At 64.3% G+C, this 17883-nt stretch overlaps 2 protein-coding genes across 2 annotated transcripts; one reads left to right on the plus strand and one right to left on the minus strand.

Moving 5' to 3' along the window:
- The first annotated feature begins 1397 nt into the window (after positions 1-1397).
- PKP3 (plakophilin 3) lies at positions 1398-10219 on the plus strand. The gene is made up of 13 exons (XM_071428161.1): positions 1398-3484; positions 4459-4535; positions 4643-5349; positions 5741-5864; positions 6007-6211; positions 6395-6569; positions 6718-6835; positions 7067-7234; positions 7555-7740; positions 7896-8049; positions 8256-8448; positions 8841-8928; positions 9184-10219. Exons 1-13 carry the CDS (start codon positions 3262-3264, stop codon positions 9217-9219), a joined length of 2454 nt encoding a protein of 817 aa, XP_071284262.1. The 5' UTR covers positions 1398-3261; the 3' UTR covers positions 9220-10219.
- Positions 10220-10965: 746 nt separating this feature from the next.
- Positions 10966-13913, minus strand: SIGIRR (single Ig and TIR domain containing). The gene is made up of 9 exons (XM_071428385.1): positions 13797-13913; positions 13307-13569; positions 13084-13214; positions 12780-12920; positions 12539-12682; positions 12365-12467; positions 12135-12285; positions 11346-11532; positions 10966-11225 (listed from the first exon to the last, which is right to left on the minus strand). The coding sequence occupies exons 1-9, from the start codon at positions 13911-13913 to the stop codon at positions 11023-11025; spliced, it is 1440 nt and encodes a 479-aa protein (XP_071284486.1). The 3' UTR covers positions 10966-11022.
- Between the last annotated feature and the right edge of the window lie 3970 nt (positions 13914-17883).

Below are 17883 nucleotides of genomic sequence, written 5' to 3' on the forward strand. Positions count from 1 at the left end.
GTTTGGCTCGTTTCAAACGCTCTCTCAGCTTATCTGGCTTCAAAGGGCTCCTGCTCCATCCCACGCACACAAACACGCTCCCTGCAAACCAGGGGGAGCCCCCTGCATCCCAAACAATGTCTGTGCCCCCCAAACTCTGCCTCTCCTCCATCTTCTCCTTCTGACACCCCCAAACCCTCCCTGTTACACCCATGGGTGCCCCGAGCTGGGTGTTCAGGGGGATTTGGTGGGAAGGACACGTTGGATCACAGCCATGGTGGCGGTGGGGATCCCTGGGGACTCTTTGCAGCATCACGAAAGTGTCTGAGACGTGGCTCTGCCGTGGGGGCTGCCCCCCCCGGACCCCTGGCCGTGCTGAGGATTTTGAGGAGCCCCGGTGAGCCCCGAGATGGCAGCCTCGGCGGGGAGGCGAGCGGCTTCCATGCAAAACCCCGGCGAGGAGACTGGTTGGGCGAGGTGCGGGGCGGGCCCGCACGCCCCACGCCCGCCGCAGACGCCGGCGCCCACCCGCGCCCCGCAGCACCCAGGGGTGCACCTGCCCGCCCGAGGATGCTGCAGGACAGCTGCCCTCCGGGGCCACCCAGCCAGGTACGTGCCCGCCACTCCCGCGGACATCGTCGCCACTGTCCCCACCGTCCCCACGGCGGGTCCCTGCGGAGAGCCGGTGTCACTCGCCCTGCCACGCACCCTGTCCCCTTCCACTGGCCGGGGTGGTGCCGGGGGTCTGGGGCTCCAGCGTGTGGGTCTGGTGGCTTCCCCACAGCGGCCAGCTCCGGCCAGGAGGCTTTTTCCTCGCTCCCTCCCTGTGCCTCGGTGTCCCCAGCGTGGCTCCTGGCACGTGTGCGCGGTGTCCGGGCTGCGCGCTGCCACCGCGGCCGCTCCCCGCCCCGACACCGACGGCCCCGCGGGCACGGCCAGCCCGGGGCACCCCGGCGTGGGGACACGGGCACTCGGTGCTGCTCGGGGGGCGGGAGAGGACGCGGCGCTCCCCGGGAATGCGGCTTGTCACCCCGCGGAGGAGTGACAGAAGTGGCTCCAGGCTGGGGGTGGTCAGCGGCCGCTTTAAGGACCCCGGATTGGGTTAATTTCACTCTGTGTCACTCCAGTTGCGGTCGGATCCCTTCGGGAATCCCGTTTTGGTTCAAACGTTTTCTTTGTGCTGATTTGCTGTTTCTAAGCCCCCTGGTGTATCCCCCTCCTATCCGACCTTCCCTAATTAACGAGCTGCTTGATGAGGCAAGCGCTGCCCATTCCAGCTCCAAGCGTTCCTTGAATCCCCCCGGACCCCCAAATTTCCATTTGTCAGCTGCAGGGCAGTGTTATGCTGGGGGGAATGCGGGTTTGGGAGGGAGGCAGAACTGGGGGAAGGTGGGGGTGCCAGTGGGCTCGGGGTTGTCTCCAGAGCCCCTCTGTCCCCCGGAGCTGGGGGGCTGCTGGGATGGCCACGATCCCCCGGGATCCTGGCACGGGGACGGCGGGCAAGTGTCGGCTTGCAGAGGGAGCGATCCACCCCCTCCGCCCGCTGCGGGGGGAACCCGTGATTCATCCGGGCTCCGAGGGCTGGGAGCGCCCGCCGAGCCCTGCCAAACTCGGTGCGCCCGTGGGGTGGTGCCGCGGTGGGACAAGAGGGGGGGCTCGGGGGCTTTCCTGGGCGCTGTACCCCAAAAGGCCCAGGCGTGGCCCCTGGGCAACAGGGGGCTCCCACAAACCCCAGAGTTGGGGAGGTGGGTTGCCCCCGCGTTGGTCCTTGCCACATCGGGATGGTGCCACCAAGGGGGATTTGGGGGGGACACTGGGGGACTGTCACCCCAAACTGCTGCCCGCAGCTCCCGCCACCCCGCCCCTGCCGCGGCTCCTGCTGACGGCGGCACATTCCTCGGGGACAGCCGCCCTTTTCACCCCCGACCGAAGCGCACACGGTGTCACCGCCGGGTGTTGTAAACCCGGCCCAGCCCGCAGCGCCGCTGTCGCTGCCGGAGCGGTGACGCCAAGCGCTGAGCCAGGGCTGGCCGCAGAGCCAGGCCACGCTCAGCCCGAAACACCCGGCCGGTGACACGGAGCCACCGTGACCCCGAGCAGGGGCTGGGGACGGCCAGAGCTCGGGATGAGCCGCTCGGGCAGCGAGCCGGGGCTGCGGGCAGCCGGGGGGATTTGGGGAGCTGACCCCGAGCACGGCGGGCCCGGGGGATGTGGTGTCCCCGGTGTGGCCGCCATGGGGCGGCTCGGCAGGTGGGGCGAGGCTAATTAGTACCTGTGGTGGTGGCAGCGGGGCCTGAGTCACCGCGTTCGTCACCGCGGGCCCGCGGCGCTCTGCCGCCCCTTTTTTATTATTGTTGTTCTTTCATTCCCCGGCTGATTTGAAAAGCAAAGCAGGGAGGGCCCAGCCAGGAATTACTGCAGGGAGCCCCCACTCCAGGCTGGACCCCTGTGACAGATGGGGGTCCAGAGCACCCCTGGAAAGTGGCTTGAGTGATCTGGGGGTCTCCCTGTGGAGCTGGCCTGGGCCTTTGTGGTCAGGGATGGTTGAGGGGTCTCCCTGGTGGTCAGGGACACTCCTGGGACCCCATGTGGGGGTCTGGGGCTCACTGGAGTGGCAATCTGGGGATCCGGAGCTGGACAGAGAGGTCATATGGGTGTCCAGAACACTCTCCTCAGAGGTTTCCTGGGGGTCTTGAGTTCATTGGAGGGACATTGTAGGGGTCTGGGGCTCAGTGGCAGGGCCCTCTGAGTCTCTGGAGGTCAGCAGGAAGGTTCTCCAAGGGTCTGGGCTCTCCTAGGAGAGCACATGAGTCTCCAGGGCTCAATGGAGAAACAATGTGGGTGTCCAGGGTTCAATGGCAGAGATCAATGGGGAGGCTTTATGGGGGCCCAGGGCTCTTCTGGGGGGTTTCCTGGGGGTCTTGGGCTCTTCAATGGGACAATGTGGGGGTCTGGGGCTCACTGGTGTGGCTGCCCAGGAGTCAGGGGCTGACTGTCTGAGGGGATCCTGGCTTTTCCCAAGGTAGGACCCCCAGACCCCTGGACCCCCCCATCCCCGAGGCCGCCCCTGGGCACCTCCACCTGTGGCGGTGACGATGGTGATGCTGTCAATGGTGACAGTGGCCCCGGTGGGGCCCCCTCCTTTTCCTGGCGAGGCGTGGCGGCGGGGCGGGACGGACGGGCCGGGACGGAGCCTCCCTACGGCTGGGGAACGCCGGAACGCCGCCACTGCTGCCGCTCACCTGCGCAGGGCGGCCGGGCTGGCCGCGGCCCCTCGGCACCATGCAGGAGACTAACGCAGCCTTCCTGCTGTCGGCCCTGCAGCCCGAGGCCGGCGTCTGCTCGCTGGCCTTGCCCTCGGACCGGCAGCTGGACGAGCGTGGCCGGGAGGCGGCCGAGGCCCAGCGGCTGCGCAGCGCCCGTGTCCAGGAGCAGGTCCGCATCCGCATGATGCTGCGGGGACAAGCGCCCGCCCGCCCCGAGGACCTCGCCGACGGCACCAGAGGTGGGAGACCCCCCGGGAGCCCCTTGGGAACACGCGGTGGGAAGGGGGGTGGGAACCCCTCGGTCGGAACTGGGCTCTGGGGGAACCCTGGCTGCGGGTTGGGGGGTGCCCCCCACCCTGACCGAGTCCCCCCAGTGCCCCCGAGCATCCCCAGCGCTGGGACTGGGGGTAGCTCAGCCCCAGCGTGGGCTCGTTTTACCCCACTCGGGGTCCTGCCTCAGTTCCCCCACCTGTCCTTGGAGGGCTTTGCGCTGGTGGGGTCCCAGGCCCCGCTCTGGGCTGGCAGGGGGGAGGATTTTCCCGCCCTGGCAGAGCCCCCCCAGCCTTGAGCGGCGGCGTTGGCCGGGCTCCAGCTCCTCCATTTAACGTCTGCGCCGGCGGCCTCCGCCCTGCCGCCCCGCCCGGCACCGCCGGGATCCCCCGAGCCCCGCGCTGGAGACCCCTGTGCTGGGGACAGACCCCTCTGACACCCCGAGGGCTGCCCCAGGCGTGAGTCACGCTCCTGGCACCACCTGCACTGGCGGCGTCCCTGTCCCGTCCGGTCCCTGTCGTGTCCCGCCGGCGGCCCTGGGGCGGTGGCAGGGCAGATGGGCAGCGTGAGGTGCCACGGGGGGCTCTGGGGTTCCAGGTGCTGTTCCCAGGGCGGGGGAGCCGGGACTGGCTCTGGGGGATGCCTGGGCTGCTGATCCAGCCGCGGCAGGGGGGACCGGGCTGCGCCGCGGCGTCCCCGCCAAGGTGGCAATTAGTGCCCTCGCCGTCGGGGCACAGGCAGGGCGGGGAGGCCGCTTCTGCTCCCCGTGGCCAGCGGGCAGGCGAAGGCGGCCTCCTCCCACCCCTGTGTCCCCCCAGCTCTGCTTGCGGTGCCACAGTTCCCGCAGCAGGTCCCCCTGGGATGAGCTGGGGCGATCTTTGATCTGCAGATCCCTTCCTGCCTTGCCCACGCTTACTCTGCCTTCTCTGTGGCTTTCCTGCAGGCGGTCAGTACAGCTCGACCCTGCGCTCCTCCTTCAGCTCCCGCTCCCAGAGCAATGGGGTGGACCCCCAGGCCTCGGTATGTACTCACCGGGGCTCTGTCCCCTGTCCTCGGCTGCACTGAGGAGAGCTCTGCGCTCCCCTGGTGGAGGCATGGACTCCTAACCTTCCATTTTCCCCCTGCAGCTGTACCAGCCGCTGGCCAAGAAGGATTTCGGCACGCTGCGGGGCAGCGGCTGGTCTTCGCGCTCGGCCGTGGACCTGACCCCGCACAAGCGCATGGCCACCATCAGCAACGGGGGCCTGCCCAAGGGCCGCGCGTACGTGCCCGGCTACGCGGCCTCGCAGGTGGCCGCTGCCTCGCCGCGGCCCAGCTCCTTCCACGAACGCAACTTCCGCTGCCGGCAGAACCTGGACACGCTGTCGCTGCGCTCCCTGCGCCTGGCCGACGGGCCCGTCCCGCTCGCCGACGACCGCTACAGCGTCCTGTCAGAGCAGCTGGACGCGCCGGGGCACCGGCAGCTCTACAAGAGCCAGGCCGGCGGCGGCTTCGGCCGCTCCTTCGCCTTCGAGCGGCAGCTGAGCGGCGGCACGGCCGCCAAGGCCGCCTGCGACTGGCTGGACGGCGCCGAGGGCCCGCCGAGCCGCACCATCCGCGCGCCCGCCATGCGCACGCTGCAGCGCTTCCAGAGCAACAACCGCTCCCGGCTGAGCGCCGGCTCCTTCGGCACCGTGCCCGCGGGAGGCGGGGGCGCCTTCCTGGGGCTGGGGGAGCACAGCTCCCGCGCCCCCTCCGTGCGCAGCCTGGCCGAGTCCGGCCACCACCTCGGGGAGCCGCGCGCCATGGAGATGTACAACGGGCACAGCACGCTGCTCGGGCACCACGCCGGAGGGTGAGGGCCAGGGGCTGCTCTAGGGTGTCCTGGTCCTTGTCCCCGCTGTGGGAGGAGTGTGTTCCACCCTGCTGGAGGAGGGCGAACCCCTCCAGCTCCCACTGGGCACAAGGGATGTTTGGGAAGAGGGGTGGGACGGTGGGCGCAGCTTGGACCTACTGCTAAGGCTGACCTCCAAGTGTGTCCTATCCCTCACCCTGGCTCCTCCATAGACAGATCCTGAGACCTGGCAGGAGGATGATGCTCATCCCACTGGGAATGGAGTCCTGTGCTCAGAGTGCAGTGGGAAGGAGATGGGTTGGTGGGACTCCTTGGAGATGGGGGACACGGGGTGCAGAGGTGGAGGGTCCTGTGGGTTGCTCTGCTGGAACTCACCTTGCTGTGGTTCCAGGTTTGACGACATCGACCTGCCCTCCGCAGTGAAGTACCTGATCGCCAGTGACCCCAACCTGCAGGTGCTGGGCGCTGCCTACCTGCAGCACAAGTGCTACAGCGACAGCAGCGCCAAGAAGCAGGTGAGCCCCCGGAAGGGTGGGAGCAGGGGGTTTCCCAGCAGGAGCAGGGGGTTTCCCAGCCCCTCTGACACCACAGGAAGGTGCAGGGGCCGGAGGGAGCCCTGGGAACGCAGCATGTCTGACCCCCCGGGCTGTCCCCCAGGCCCGCAGCCTGCAGGCCATGCCCAAGCTGGTGAAGCTGTTCAACAGCCCGAACCAGGAGGTGCAGCGCCACGCCACTGGCGCCATGCGCAACCTCATCTACGACAATGCAGAGAACAAGCTGGCTCTGGTGGAGGAGAACGGCATCTACGAGCTGATGCGCACCCTGCGGGAGCCCGACGACGAGCTCCGCAAGAACGTCACAGGTTGGGGACAATGGTGGGGTGGGCGGGGGTCCTCCTCCCTGGGGGTGGCCTCTACTCCCCTCGTGTGAGTGGAGCTCCATGGGGATGATCCCTTTGCTTGGTTGTCACCACCTCCCTGGGGAGGGGAGTTGGGGTGGATGTGCTCTCCAGCTGTTCCAGTACTGAGGGTCCCCCTCTCTGCAGGGATCCTGTGGAATCTGTCCTCCAGTGACAACCTGAAGGATCGCCTGGCCCGGGATACGCTGGAGCAGCTCACAGACCTGGTCCTGGTCCCTCTCTCTGGGCTGGGGGCCTCGGGTGTCATCCAGCAGAACCCCTCGGAGGCAGAGATCTTTTATAACTCCACAGGCTTCCTCAGGTATCTCCTCCAGCTCCTCCCACTGGGAGCGAAGTTTTGGAGGGAGGGAGAAACAGAAGCACTGTCTGCAGGGCTCTTTTTTGGGCTCAGGAAGGGGTGGCTGTTGGGGATCCCCTTCTCTCCATGACAAAACCCTGTTCCCATGCAGGAACCTGAGCTCTGCCAGCCAGCAGACCCGGCAGAAGATGCGTGAATGCCACGGGCTGGTGGACTCCATGATCCACTATGTGAACAGCTCACTGGAGGTGGGGAAGTCGGAGGACAAGGTGAGCCCCCGAGGTGGTCCTAGAGGAGCTGAGGTGCTGCTCCCCCACCCCGTTGTGCAAAGGCACATCTTGGTGTGATGCTGGGAGAACCAGCCCAGCTCCATGGAGTCCACCAGCTGGGCTCACTGGGCACACCCAGCGTCATGACTCTGCTGTAGAGCCCCTGTGCCAGCTGGACACACCCTGCAGATGGAGCAGGGATGACACCCTCGTGTCCCCTGTGCCCCCCAGAGCGTGGAGAACGCTGTCTGTGTCCTGCGCAACCTCTCCTACCGCTTGTACGACGAGATGCCCCCGTCCTCGCTCCAGCGCCTCGAGGGCCACCGCAGGAACGCCGGCGGCACGGTGACAGGGGAGCTGGTGGGCTGCTTCAGCCCCCAGAGCAAGAAAGCCCGGGAGGTCAGTGGGGGCACATCCTGGCCGTGTCACCAGGGTGGGGCTGGCACTGGGAAGCCCTGGCAGCGGAGGTGATGCCAGGGCGGAGGTGGACGCCAGCCTTAGCTGGTGGGTGGGACACACGGGTGAGCTCAGCAGAGGGTGAATCAGGTGTTTGGGGTGAATCAGGTGCTGAACCCCTGCTTTTCCATGCCATGGGGCATGATGTAGCCAGGGTGACCTGCCAGCTCCCTGCCCAGCAGTTCAGGCCAGGCAGGTTCGGAAAAGACAGCACTGGCAGTGAGGGACACTGAGGAGAGTCTAATAATGCCCCTGTCCCTCAGCACTACCTGAACGCAGACATCGTCACCTTCACGGAGGTCTCCAAGGACCCCAAGGGCATGGAGTGGCTCTGGAACCCGCAGATCGTGGGCATCTACAACCGGCTGCTGCAGCGCTGCGAGCTCAACAAGCACACAACAGAGGCAGCCTCGGGTGCCCTGCAGAACATCACGGCCGGGGACCGCAGGGTGAGGCCCGGGGACACCGGGGTCCCACAGCCTGCCCACCACGGCCGTGTGGGAGGGGGGCATCTGGGCAGGGTTCACCCCAACCTGCTCCCAGTGAGTGGGAGGAGGAGGAGCAGTGGGCTGGCGGGGTCTCCAAGGGGGTGTTTGCCTTGCAGTGGGCGGGTGTGCTGAGCCGGCTGGCGCTGGAGCAGGAGCGCATCCTGAATCCTGTGCTGGACCGCGTCCGCACTGCCGACCACCACCAGCTGCGCTCCCTCACCGGCCTCATCCGCAACCTGTCCCGCCACGCCCGCAACAAGGACGAGATGTGTGAGTGCTGGGGATCACCCAGGGCTGGGAGGTGCTTCCCAACCTTTTCCTTTGCCTCCTGTTATCTCCAGCCACATCCCAACCCCACCCTGCCTGCTGCATCCCCGCATGCAGCTGAGCTGGCAGGCTGCTCCATCCCCTGCTTCCAGCCATGGCTCTGTCCCTCCAGCTCTGGCCACCAGCCCTGATGTGCCCTTTGCCCACAGCCACCAAGGTGGTCAGCCACCTGATCGAGAAGCTGCCAGGGAGTGTCGGGGACAAGGCCCCACCCGCTGATGTCATCGTGAACATCATCGCCGTGCTCAACAACCTGGTGGTGGAGAGCCCCATGGCCGCCCGCGACATCGTCTACTTCGACGGCCTCAGGAAGCTCTTCTTCATCAAGAAGCGACGGGACAGGTGGGAGCTGCGTGTCCCAGCTCACACCCGGACTCCTGCTCTCCTCTCCCTTCCTGCTCCCGCACGGTGGAAGAGGGTCACAAGTTTCCTTTCCCAAGCCTTGGTGTTGGGAGTCCCCGGACTAGCCCAGAGTGGCCTCGTGGCCACCTGCCAGCCTTTTGTCACTCCCTAAGGACACCCCACCGTCATCATAGCTGCCTTTTCCCATCAGGGAACCTCTCCCTGCTCCTGCCTGTTATTGTGGGATCCAGCCATTCACCTCCTGCCTCTCCCCACCGTCACCAAGCCCCCCAGTCCCTCCAGGCCCCTCTGGGGTGGTCTCCTCAGGCTGATGGGCACTGTCCCATGCTCAGTGGTCCCGAAAACCTCACAGCATCCTGTCCTTTTCCCAGCTCGGACAACGAGAAGTCCTCCCGAGCCGCCGCCAGCCTCCTGGGAAACATGTGGCAGTACACCAAGCTCCACCGGGACTTCAAGATGGTACGTACACATTCCAGAGCCTCCCACAGCCACTGGGGGGATCCCTAGGGAATCAAGGCCAGGGGATTCATCCTGGAGAGCCACACCACCCAAATGCTTCCCAGGATATGGTGGGGCCCCACTCCACGCCTGCTTTTCCCCAGGCATGGGGCCATCCCACGGCGTTGTCCCTGTGTGAGTGGGGTGGGGACGGTGTGGCCCATCGGTGCCGGAGCAGAGGGGCTCCCTGTGCCTGATGGGGCTGTCTCCTTGCAGAAGGGCTACCGGAAGGAGGACTTCCTCAGCCTGTGAGGACACCCTGGGAGCTGGAATGCCTCGCTGGGATGCTCCGTGCTGCCAGCCATGCCGTGGGGAGGCTGCTCGCCGCCAGACCCCCACTCTGTAGCCTAGTCCCTACATCCCACGCGCCTCCCCCCTCTGCTGGGTCCCCTTCCCTGGCTGAGCGACACTTGTCCTCCCTCCTGCCCTGCCGTAAACCCAGCAGCTGCTTTTGGCTCTGCTGTGGGGCCCCAGTTAGGAGGGGGCTGCCCCATGGCACCCCTTGGGGACTCTCCCCACGCTCAGGCAGCTGTCTGCAAAACTTGGCTTGTCCTGGCTTGACAGGGGGGCAGGAGCTGTAGGGAGCTGGGAAGGCTCCTGTAGAGCAATTCTGGGGCAAGGGGGCTTCTGGGGGTGCTTCATCCCAGCTCCCTGAGCTGCAGGGCCGGGGGTGTCCGTGCCCTGTGCCAGTGTGGGGATGTACTGCAGGTTACACTTTTGTTCTGCCCTGGCTGGGTGGGGATGGAGCTTTGCATGGCTTGGGGGCTTGGAGAGCTCTGAGGTGGCTTCCCACAGTTTATGGGGTGGCACAGCGGCTGCAGGGAGCTGGGAAGTGACGCTGTGACAGCGCTGCATTCCCCCTTTGCTGTGGAGGGTGGGCAGGGGGTCTGTGTCTGTGTCTGGCAGGGCTCTGTGCCCTCACTGCAGGAAGCCTGGGAGAGCTTCAGGGCCCCATCTGTCACCCTGTGGGGACTGTCCCAGAGTGTGGCAGAGTGGCTCTTCACCAGCTGCTGCCAGGGCTGGGCCCTGCTGGCACAGCAGGATCTGGGCAGGGCCGTCCGGGTCGTGTTTGCTGAGCAGTGTCACCCCGTGGGTGGGGAGACGTCCTCAGTGTCCCCGTGCTGGGTGCAGACGGGTCCAGAGCTCTCTGTGCCACGGAGGTGGCCAGGAGGGGACACACGGCTGGGTTGGGGGTGGCTTTGGGCTGCCGGTGGATTTGGGGCTGGGGGAGCCCCCACGCTTGGGGGGCACAGGGCACTCCGGGGGGATAAGGTAGAATAGGTAGAGGGGTGGGAGGATGGGGGGAGCGGGTGGAGGGGCTGGAGCAGCCCCCATGGTGAGCGGCACTGGCACGGTCCAGGCTCGGGGCACGGGGTGTTTGGCTCTGCAGCTCTCTGTGTACAACCCCCCTGCCCTGTGTACCCCTGAAATAAAGGCCTTGAGTGATGCCCACCTGCACCTGCGTTTCAATGGCACCTGGGAGAGGGGGGACAGTGTCCCGGTGACAGCAGTGCCATGGGGACACCAGCACAGGGTGAGGCCCTGTGCCTGGCATGGCTCCAGTTTAGTGTGACAGGGACACTGGTGTGGGAAGGACAGATCAAAGCACTGCCTGTGGTGAGGAACCACCTCCCCTCCGTGTCACCTGTGTCCCCAGCATGGACAGATGCAGTGGGTGCAGCAGCCTTTTATTGTCACGGGGGTTTCCATATGGGACAAAGGTGCTGCCACCACTCCTGTCGGGCACTCCCTGGGGCTGGGACACGTTGTTCCTCGGAGAGCATCACCCATCCCAGCACTGTCCATCATGCAGGGAGAACATACCTGCCACCCACGGCAAGGGACACGGCCCAGCCACCTGGGTGGCGCCCAGGGGTGGCACTGAGGTATTACAGGCAGTGTGCTCCTGGTGATGGTTTTCCAGTTCTCCACTCTGGAGCCAGCTCCTGCTTTCCCAGCGCGACCGTGGCTCTGATCCCATCATAACTCCCGGGCTCCTCAGCCCTGACCTGGTCCATGTGTCCCCACAGTGCTGGGGGACACCTGTGGTCGTGCTCAGATGTCATCCTCTGTCACCAGGCAGTAGAAGTCCGTGCGGGCGCCGTAGTTGCGTGACCCCAGGTCTGAGACGTCGAGCTCGGAGCGCTGCCCATCCCTCAGCTGTGCCTCCTCCATCCCGCCGGAGGCCGGAGCCCTGGGAATGCCGGGCCCACCAAGGCGGGGGGGCGGGGGGCTGCCAAAGATGCGCCCTCGGAGGCCTGGCAGGAGCAGGGAGATGGGTTTAGCTGGAGGGGGTAGGGGCTGGACCCACCCTGCCGCCACAGGGGTGACGTCCAGCGCACATCTGTCCCCTCGGGAGAAGCAGCGGGGACACAGACCTGTGCCGAGGTCCCCGTCCGGGTCCAGGTCTCCCGCACTGTCCAGGTAGCTGCTGGGCAGGATCAGCATGGGGTCCTTGTCCTCCTGCAGCTGGGTCTGCGGGTCCCCCATGCTCCTTCCCGCCGGGAAGGACACCTTGCGCGGCAGGGCCAGGCACAGCTCCTTCCAGAAGTCCGACGATGGGGTCTGCAGGGGCCCCGAGGGGATGAGCCGGGCTGGGACCACCGGAGCACGGCCCCGCAGGGTTCCACGGGCTCGGCTAGCTCTCCCCGGCGCTGGGAGCTCAGCCAAGGTGAGGGCTGAGGGCTGTGCTCCGGTGTGGCACCGTGCCCACGCGCCGGCGGAGAAACCGGCCCGACCTGCCGGAATGCTCCCAGGGCTCCGGCTGCCAGCCTGGCCCTGAAATGGCCGGAGTGGCCCTGGGCCAAAGCTCCGCTCAGGGAGCTGAGGCTGGGGAGGCCCTGGAGAGTCACGGGGTCCTGACCATGCAGGTTTGGGGGGTGAGCTCCCAGATCCGGGGCTCTTCTGGTTGGGTTTTTACATGTCCTCCAAAAGGTGAGTGCCCCAACCTGCTCTTTAGCTCTGGAGCTCAGGGCACAGCCCCAGAGGGCAGCAGGGAGGCTGACCCGAAATGGGGAGCTGGGACTGGAAGGTGGTGCTGGTGGGAAGGGTCCTGCTCTGCTCTCACCATGGGACAGCCCCAAAGGGCAGCAGGGAGGCTGGCACTGTGGGGTGCTGGGGACGGAAAGGTGGCTCTGGGGAGGGTCAGGATCCCGCTTGGCACTCACCATGGAGCCGGCTCTCCACACCAGCAGGGTCACTGCACTACGGTGCTGCTTCAGCAGGGTGATGGCGGGGTGAGTGATCTCCCGGTACTGGCTCTCGAAGACAATGAAGATGGGTTTCCTGGAAAGCTCCAGCAGCCTCCAGAGCCCTTCCCTGCGAGACAAGTGGGTGACAGGAGGGTGAGGGACCCGGCAGCCCCTCTCCCCTCCTGTGGGAGCTGCTGTGCTCCTACCTGAAGCTGCTATTGCACCACTCCTGCTCCAGGTACGCCACGGAGAGCACCACGATGAGGCGCCGGCACCGGCTGACATTCATGATGAGGTCAGCTGATGGCTCTGTGGGCAAAAAGGGTGTCAAGCCCCCAGGTGCCTGTGTCACCCCCTGCCCAGCCCTGCCTGGTGCCTACCTGAGTTGGGCAGGATGTTCTGTTCATCCAGGAAGAGCTTGTAGCCGTGGCGGTTTTCCAGCTGCGGCTTCACGATGAAGTAGATGAACTTCCGGTCATCGGGGGCATTGGCATGGGAGACGTAGGCATCGTACAGCTTCCCATCTGGGGAGATCCACGGGGCAGGGATAACGTGGGAAGGGCTGTATGAGCCTTCCCAGACTGCAGGAGGCTGTTCCCAGTGGGAACACCTCTGGCTCACCGTTGATCTCCAGCTCTCCGTAGCGGTCCCGGTACCAGAGAAGCGCGTTCAGGCGGCACTGGACATAGAGCACAGCCAGGAGCACCAGGAGCAGCAGGACCAGGAGGGCTGCCAGCACCGCTGGCACGTGCCCCACCGCCTCTGCCAGGACAGGGAAAGGCACGGTGAGCAGCACACCTGGGTTTGGTGCAGGTTTGCACCCTGATGTGGGAGAAGCAGCAGGTCCCCTATCACTCTCCTCAATCCCCCCCTGCACCTGGGCTCTCCGTGGGATGCCCCCTCCCTGTCACCGGCAGGTCCCTACCTGCTCGCCGCAGGGTGAAGGTGGCCGTGGCATTGCTGATCCAGCAGGCAAACACCCCAAAATCGGCATCCTGGGTGAGGTTGAGCTGCAGGACGCTGGCCAGGAGGTGCTCCGAGGAGTTTTGGCCAGACCTGACAGGACATGGGGGGATGCTGTGGGTTGGGCCGTGTGGTGACAGCCCCCAAAAGCAGATGGAGGGATGTCCCCAGGGCAGGCTCCTTACCAGACAGTGTCCTGGCTGCTGCCACTGCCCAGCCACTGCCCATCCTTGCTCCAGGTGGGAATGGGCTGGCAGTGCTCGGTGCCCGCCCAGCGCACGGTGCAGTTCAGCTCGACCTGGCTTCCCAGCACCAGCTCCAGCGTCTCGTTGGCAGCTGGCACCAGGATTTCAGGGGGCACGCAAAGGTCTGGGGGCACAGAGGGGAGGGGGTTTGGATGGGAAAGCTGATCCAGCTCCCCCCAGGGCACATGACTGCTGTAGCCATCCTGGAAGAACAAGCTCTGCCTTGGGGGTCTGGCAGCAAGTGGCGTTCATGGCTGTTTAGCAGCATGCTGAGCCAGTTTGCACCCCAAGAGGTGACACCAGAGCAGGACCCCCAGGTGACCTTGCACAGGGATCCCTCCCAGCTGAGAGAGAACAGGGCAGAAGTTGGATTTCACCTACCTGCCATGGCGCGCTCAGATGACAGGCGCGGGCGCTGCCAGCATCTCACGCGGCGTCTCCCTGGGGGGACAAAGTCCACCTGCCTCTGCCACAGGGCGGGCTGGGCCTGGGACACACCGGGAGCAGCTCCTGAGTGCTGGCACCGGGAGGGCCCGGCCACCCCCATCGGGTGGGGGTGATTCCACTGGGGGTGGTGGGTGCTGCTCTGCGGTGAAGCCAAAGCCGCGTCCCACCCACAGCCTGGTGGCCACTGTGTCACCTGCCCTCCCTGCACTGACTCCCAGCCTGGCTTTCCCAACCGTGGATTTATGCGTGGGAGGTGATTAATGACCAGCTAGGGGTTGCAGGGTTTAAAAAAATGTGGCTTCAGCCCAAATCCAAAACTAAGGTGGGGAAATGAGCTCAGCCATGGGAAACCCCAGCTTTGGGGGTCTCAGCAGTACCTCCTTCACCTGTCAAGCCCCTGCCTGGGCTGCAGAGCTGCCTCCAGCCTGACATGCCCTTGAACCTGCTAATTACCAGCAGTCTGGTTTGTTTATGGAAACGCAGCTCCCGACTGGAGAGCTCCCCGGTGTGTTGGGAGCCTCGGCGTGTTGCTACCCCATGGCTGTGCCCAGGGATTGGGGATTGGCACAGCTGCACAGCATTCCAGGCAAGCAAGGAGCACAGGGATGGCACACAGGGACCCCCCCCCCCAGCTGGCATCACTGCGATGGCCCCGTGGGAAGAGGCGGATACTGGGAGCACAGCCTGTCCCCACACACCTGATGCGGGTGATGCGGGTGATGCTGGGGCTGGGGTGGGAGTCTCAGGGATGCCACGGTGCCCGTGTTCCCGTGGTAAGCATCCAGCCTAACTCTTGGAATCAGGAGGAACGAAAGCCTCTCCCAGGGCTCCTCTTTGCTGTGGAGCTTCAGCACTCCTGGCTGCACCCTGATTTTGGGTGGGAGCAGGGCTGGTCCCGCCGTGTTTGTTGGTGTGGAATGGGAAGGGGAGGTGTGTGGTGCTGCCTGGCTTGGAGCAGGGATGCAGGCACGGTGCTTCCCTCTGGAGCTGCCTAGTGCCAGGCGTGGGGTGAAACCAGGGATCAAGGTACGCCAGAGACGCCCAGTACGTGTTCAGCTTGACCAGCTGGAAGTGATTTATACCTAAAAGATTAACTGAGTTTCTCCATGGCCAGGGAAGGAAGAGGATGGGATGGAGACGAGCCAGCCCACCGGGATTTCACATGGGGAAAAGGTGGGAGACGCTCATGAGGGTGGCATGGGGCAGTCTCTGCCTGGTGTGATGCTCCAGCTCTGCTCCTGGATGGGTCACTCCTAAGCCATTTCCTCTGATGGTCGGAATAAGGAAGCTCCAACAAACTGCAGCCTGGCCAGGGGGTGTGGGGAGGCCCCGAAACCCCAGAGCCCTTTGCTCCAGTGTTGGATGGCAGGGAGTGGGTGCTGGGGCTGCAGAGGGCCGGGGAGGGAGGAGCACCGGCTAACGGGCAGCAGTGGCTCCCATTTCCCACATCCTGGCGTGGGGACACCCCAGACTGGAGGCAGAGGAGCGTGTGGACGTGGTGGGGTGGTGAATGATGGCTGGGCACGGCATTCCCTGCAGCACAGCCGTGGGGAAAGCGAGCAGGGCAGGGGGGCACCCTGGCCAGGGAGCTGTGGGGTGGGTGTGCCGAGGCAGAGAGCGGGATGGAGAGCGAAGGAGAGCCAGAACGGGAATGCACAGGGAATGGGGTGAAGGTGAAAGCCTGCTGACCTCATCTGGGGCGGCTTCAGCAGGGAAAGAAAAGCAGAACAGAGCTGCATTTACCTTTGGAGCTTCCCCAGCCGCAGGCTTCCTGCTCGTCGCCTCCCGCTTGAGCCGACCCGACCGGCCAGATCAGTGCTTGGAATTTCTCTCGTGTTTTTTTTTCCCCTTTCTGTTTTAATAGTTTATCTATTTCTCCTCCCAGTTCAGCCCCTGGCCTCGGCCGGCGCTCCCGCTGCCCCAATCCCCGGGCGCCAGGCCCGTGGGAAGGGCTGGCTGTCCCTCCCTCCCGCTGCTCCACCTCCACCTGAACCTGCGGGAGAGGATTCAACAACTCCGGCTTCAGGGGAGGGGAGAAGAGAAGAGAAAAGAGGAGGGGGACAGCAACACATCCAGCAGGTGTGATAAGGCTTGGGGGCCAAGGAGGAGCCCCTGGTTTTCCAGGCTGGAAGAGCCCACAGAGGTGTCAGGGCAAGGAGAAACCTGCCATGAGCTGTGGAGGCTCCTGTTTGTTTCCTTCTCCTCCCTTTCCTTCTCTCCGTGCCTTCAGAGCCTTTTTGCCAGGTGAAGCTGGTGCTGGAGGTGGTTGCTCCAGCTGGCACTGGCCGTGGGGAGCCAGATCCGGCCGTGGCCACTGTGGACAGCAGATATTCCCTGTGCTAATTACCATGGAGCACAGGGTTAGAGCCTCGGCACGCCCCAGGCATGGATCATGGATGTGGTCACAGCAGCACCAGCAGCCCCTGGACAAACACCAGCCTGAGCCAGAAAAACATCAACCAGCACGTGATTTGAGGCCAAGAAGAGAAGAGGGCCACGGGTGCAGTGTATGTATTTCCATATATATATATATGTATATAATGTAGTATTATATTTAATAATACAAAAATATATGTAGATTTATATTGAATAACTATGTATATATAAATAAACAGGTACAGGTCACAGGTTGGACTCTGGGCCTGTTCCCATGGAGAAACACCCAGACTCTGACTCCTCATTATTTAGGATATAAGCTACCAGTGCTGTTGGCTTGTGTGGGAGGGAAAGGGACAGATCCCTGCTGGCATCTCTGGCAGAATCCCCTGCTCCTGCCACTGGCTGTGTGTGTTTGGGGCAGCAGGTATTGGAGCAGCCTTTTTTGAGGGCTGCCCACTTCTCATGGACAACATGACGCAACAGCTGGAAAATCCAGTGTAAATCTGTTGGATTTGTGGGATGGTGAAGGATTGCATGGAAGATGCCCAGGTCGTAGGGATGGCAGGGGTGTGGGGAGGCTTGGGAGCAAACCAGGAGCTGATAAGATCTTTCTTGTCCATCAGGGTTGTCCCTGTGGTAGGTAAGTTACATGGAGGAGCAGATCCAGTTTTGGTCACAATGGTGCAAAACCAGGACAAGCCTGAGGGCTCAGCAAGCTCCTTTTTGTTCCCTGTGGGGTTGTTTGTGGCTTTCCATGCTCTTGGGAGCGAGGTGTTGGGGCTGAGTTAACCCTGGTGCCTTTCCCTGCAGTCCTGCCTGGGGTGTGTCACCTCCAGGGCACAGCTCCCAGGACTGACACCTTGGGAAGTGTCTGTGGCAGGACCCCCGTGGGACAGGGGCAGTGCCAGGGTGGTGTCCAGCCAGGCTGGGGTCACTACCGGGGGAAAGGAGGGGGCTGCCCCCCACTTCTGCTTCTGGGGTCCCCTGTCAGAGCCCCCTTAGCTGTGGCACCTGTCCAGTCCTGGGGTGTCACCCTGCTCCTGCTACAGACAAACTCGTTCTGTCTGGAGTAGGGGGGCCAGCCAGTAGTGATGTCTCTAGAGGAAAAGGTGGGATAACCCTATCATTTGGGATTTGCTGTGTTTTTCCCATTTCCCCCGGTATTTCCATTATCCTGGCATGTTTACCAGGCTGCATTCCCACTGTGCATGGCCAAACCCTGGTGTCCCACCAGCCAGCTCCCACACAGCCCTCAGAGTGGGCACTGCAGCCGACACCAACTGTGATTTTGTCCTTGTGAAGACAAGGAAAGGTTTTGGGGGATGATTTGGGGTGGCAGAGGAGTAAGGCAGGAGCAATACCAGGCAGTTGTCCACGTGGATGCTGCATTTATTTACCGATGGCTGGTGGCAGCTGAGCCAGGAACAGCTCTCAGGACCCGGCTGAGCCCGGAGCTAGAGGCGAGATAACAGCGGCGTTTTCCCGGTGACCGTGGAGCCGCGTCCATGGAGACAGCCGGGGGAGCTGCAGCCGTGTGGGAGTCCTGACACACGGGGAGGAGTTCGGGGAAAGAGGGACTCAAGTGCCCCGGTGGTGCAAGAGTGAGGAGGTCATGGAAGGCAGTGGAAAAAGAGGCCAAAGTGCAGCAAAAGGGCTGGAGAGAGAGCCTGGAACGAGGTCAGCGGTGTTTC

Source organism: Agelaius tricolor, unplaced genomic scaffold (assembly GCF_023055355.1).
Source record: "Agelaius tricolor isolate 1412-34295 unplaced genomic scaffold, bAgeTri1.0.p SCAF_5, whole genome shotgun sequence".
Taxonomy (NCBI): domain Eukaryota; kingdom Metazoa; phylum Chordata; class Aves; order Passeriformes; family Icteridae; genus Agelaius; species Agelaius tricolor.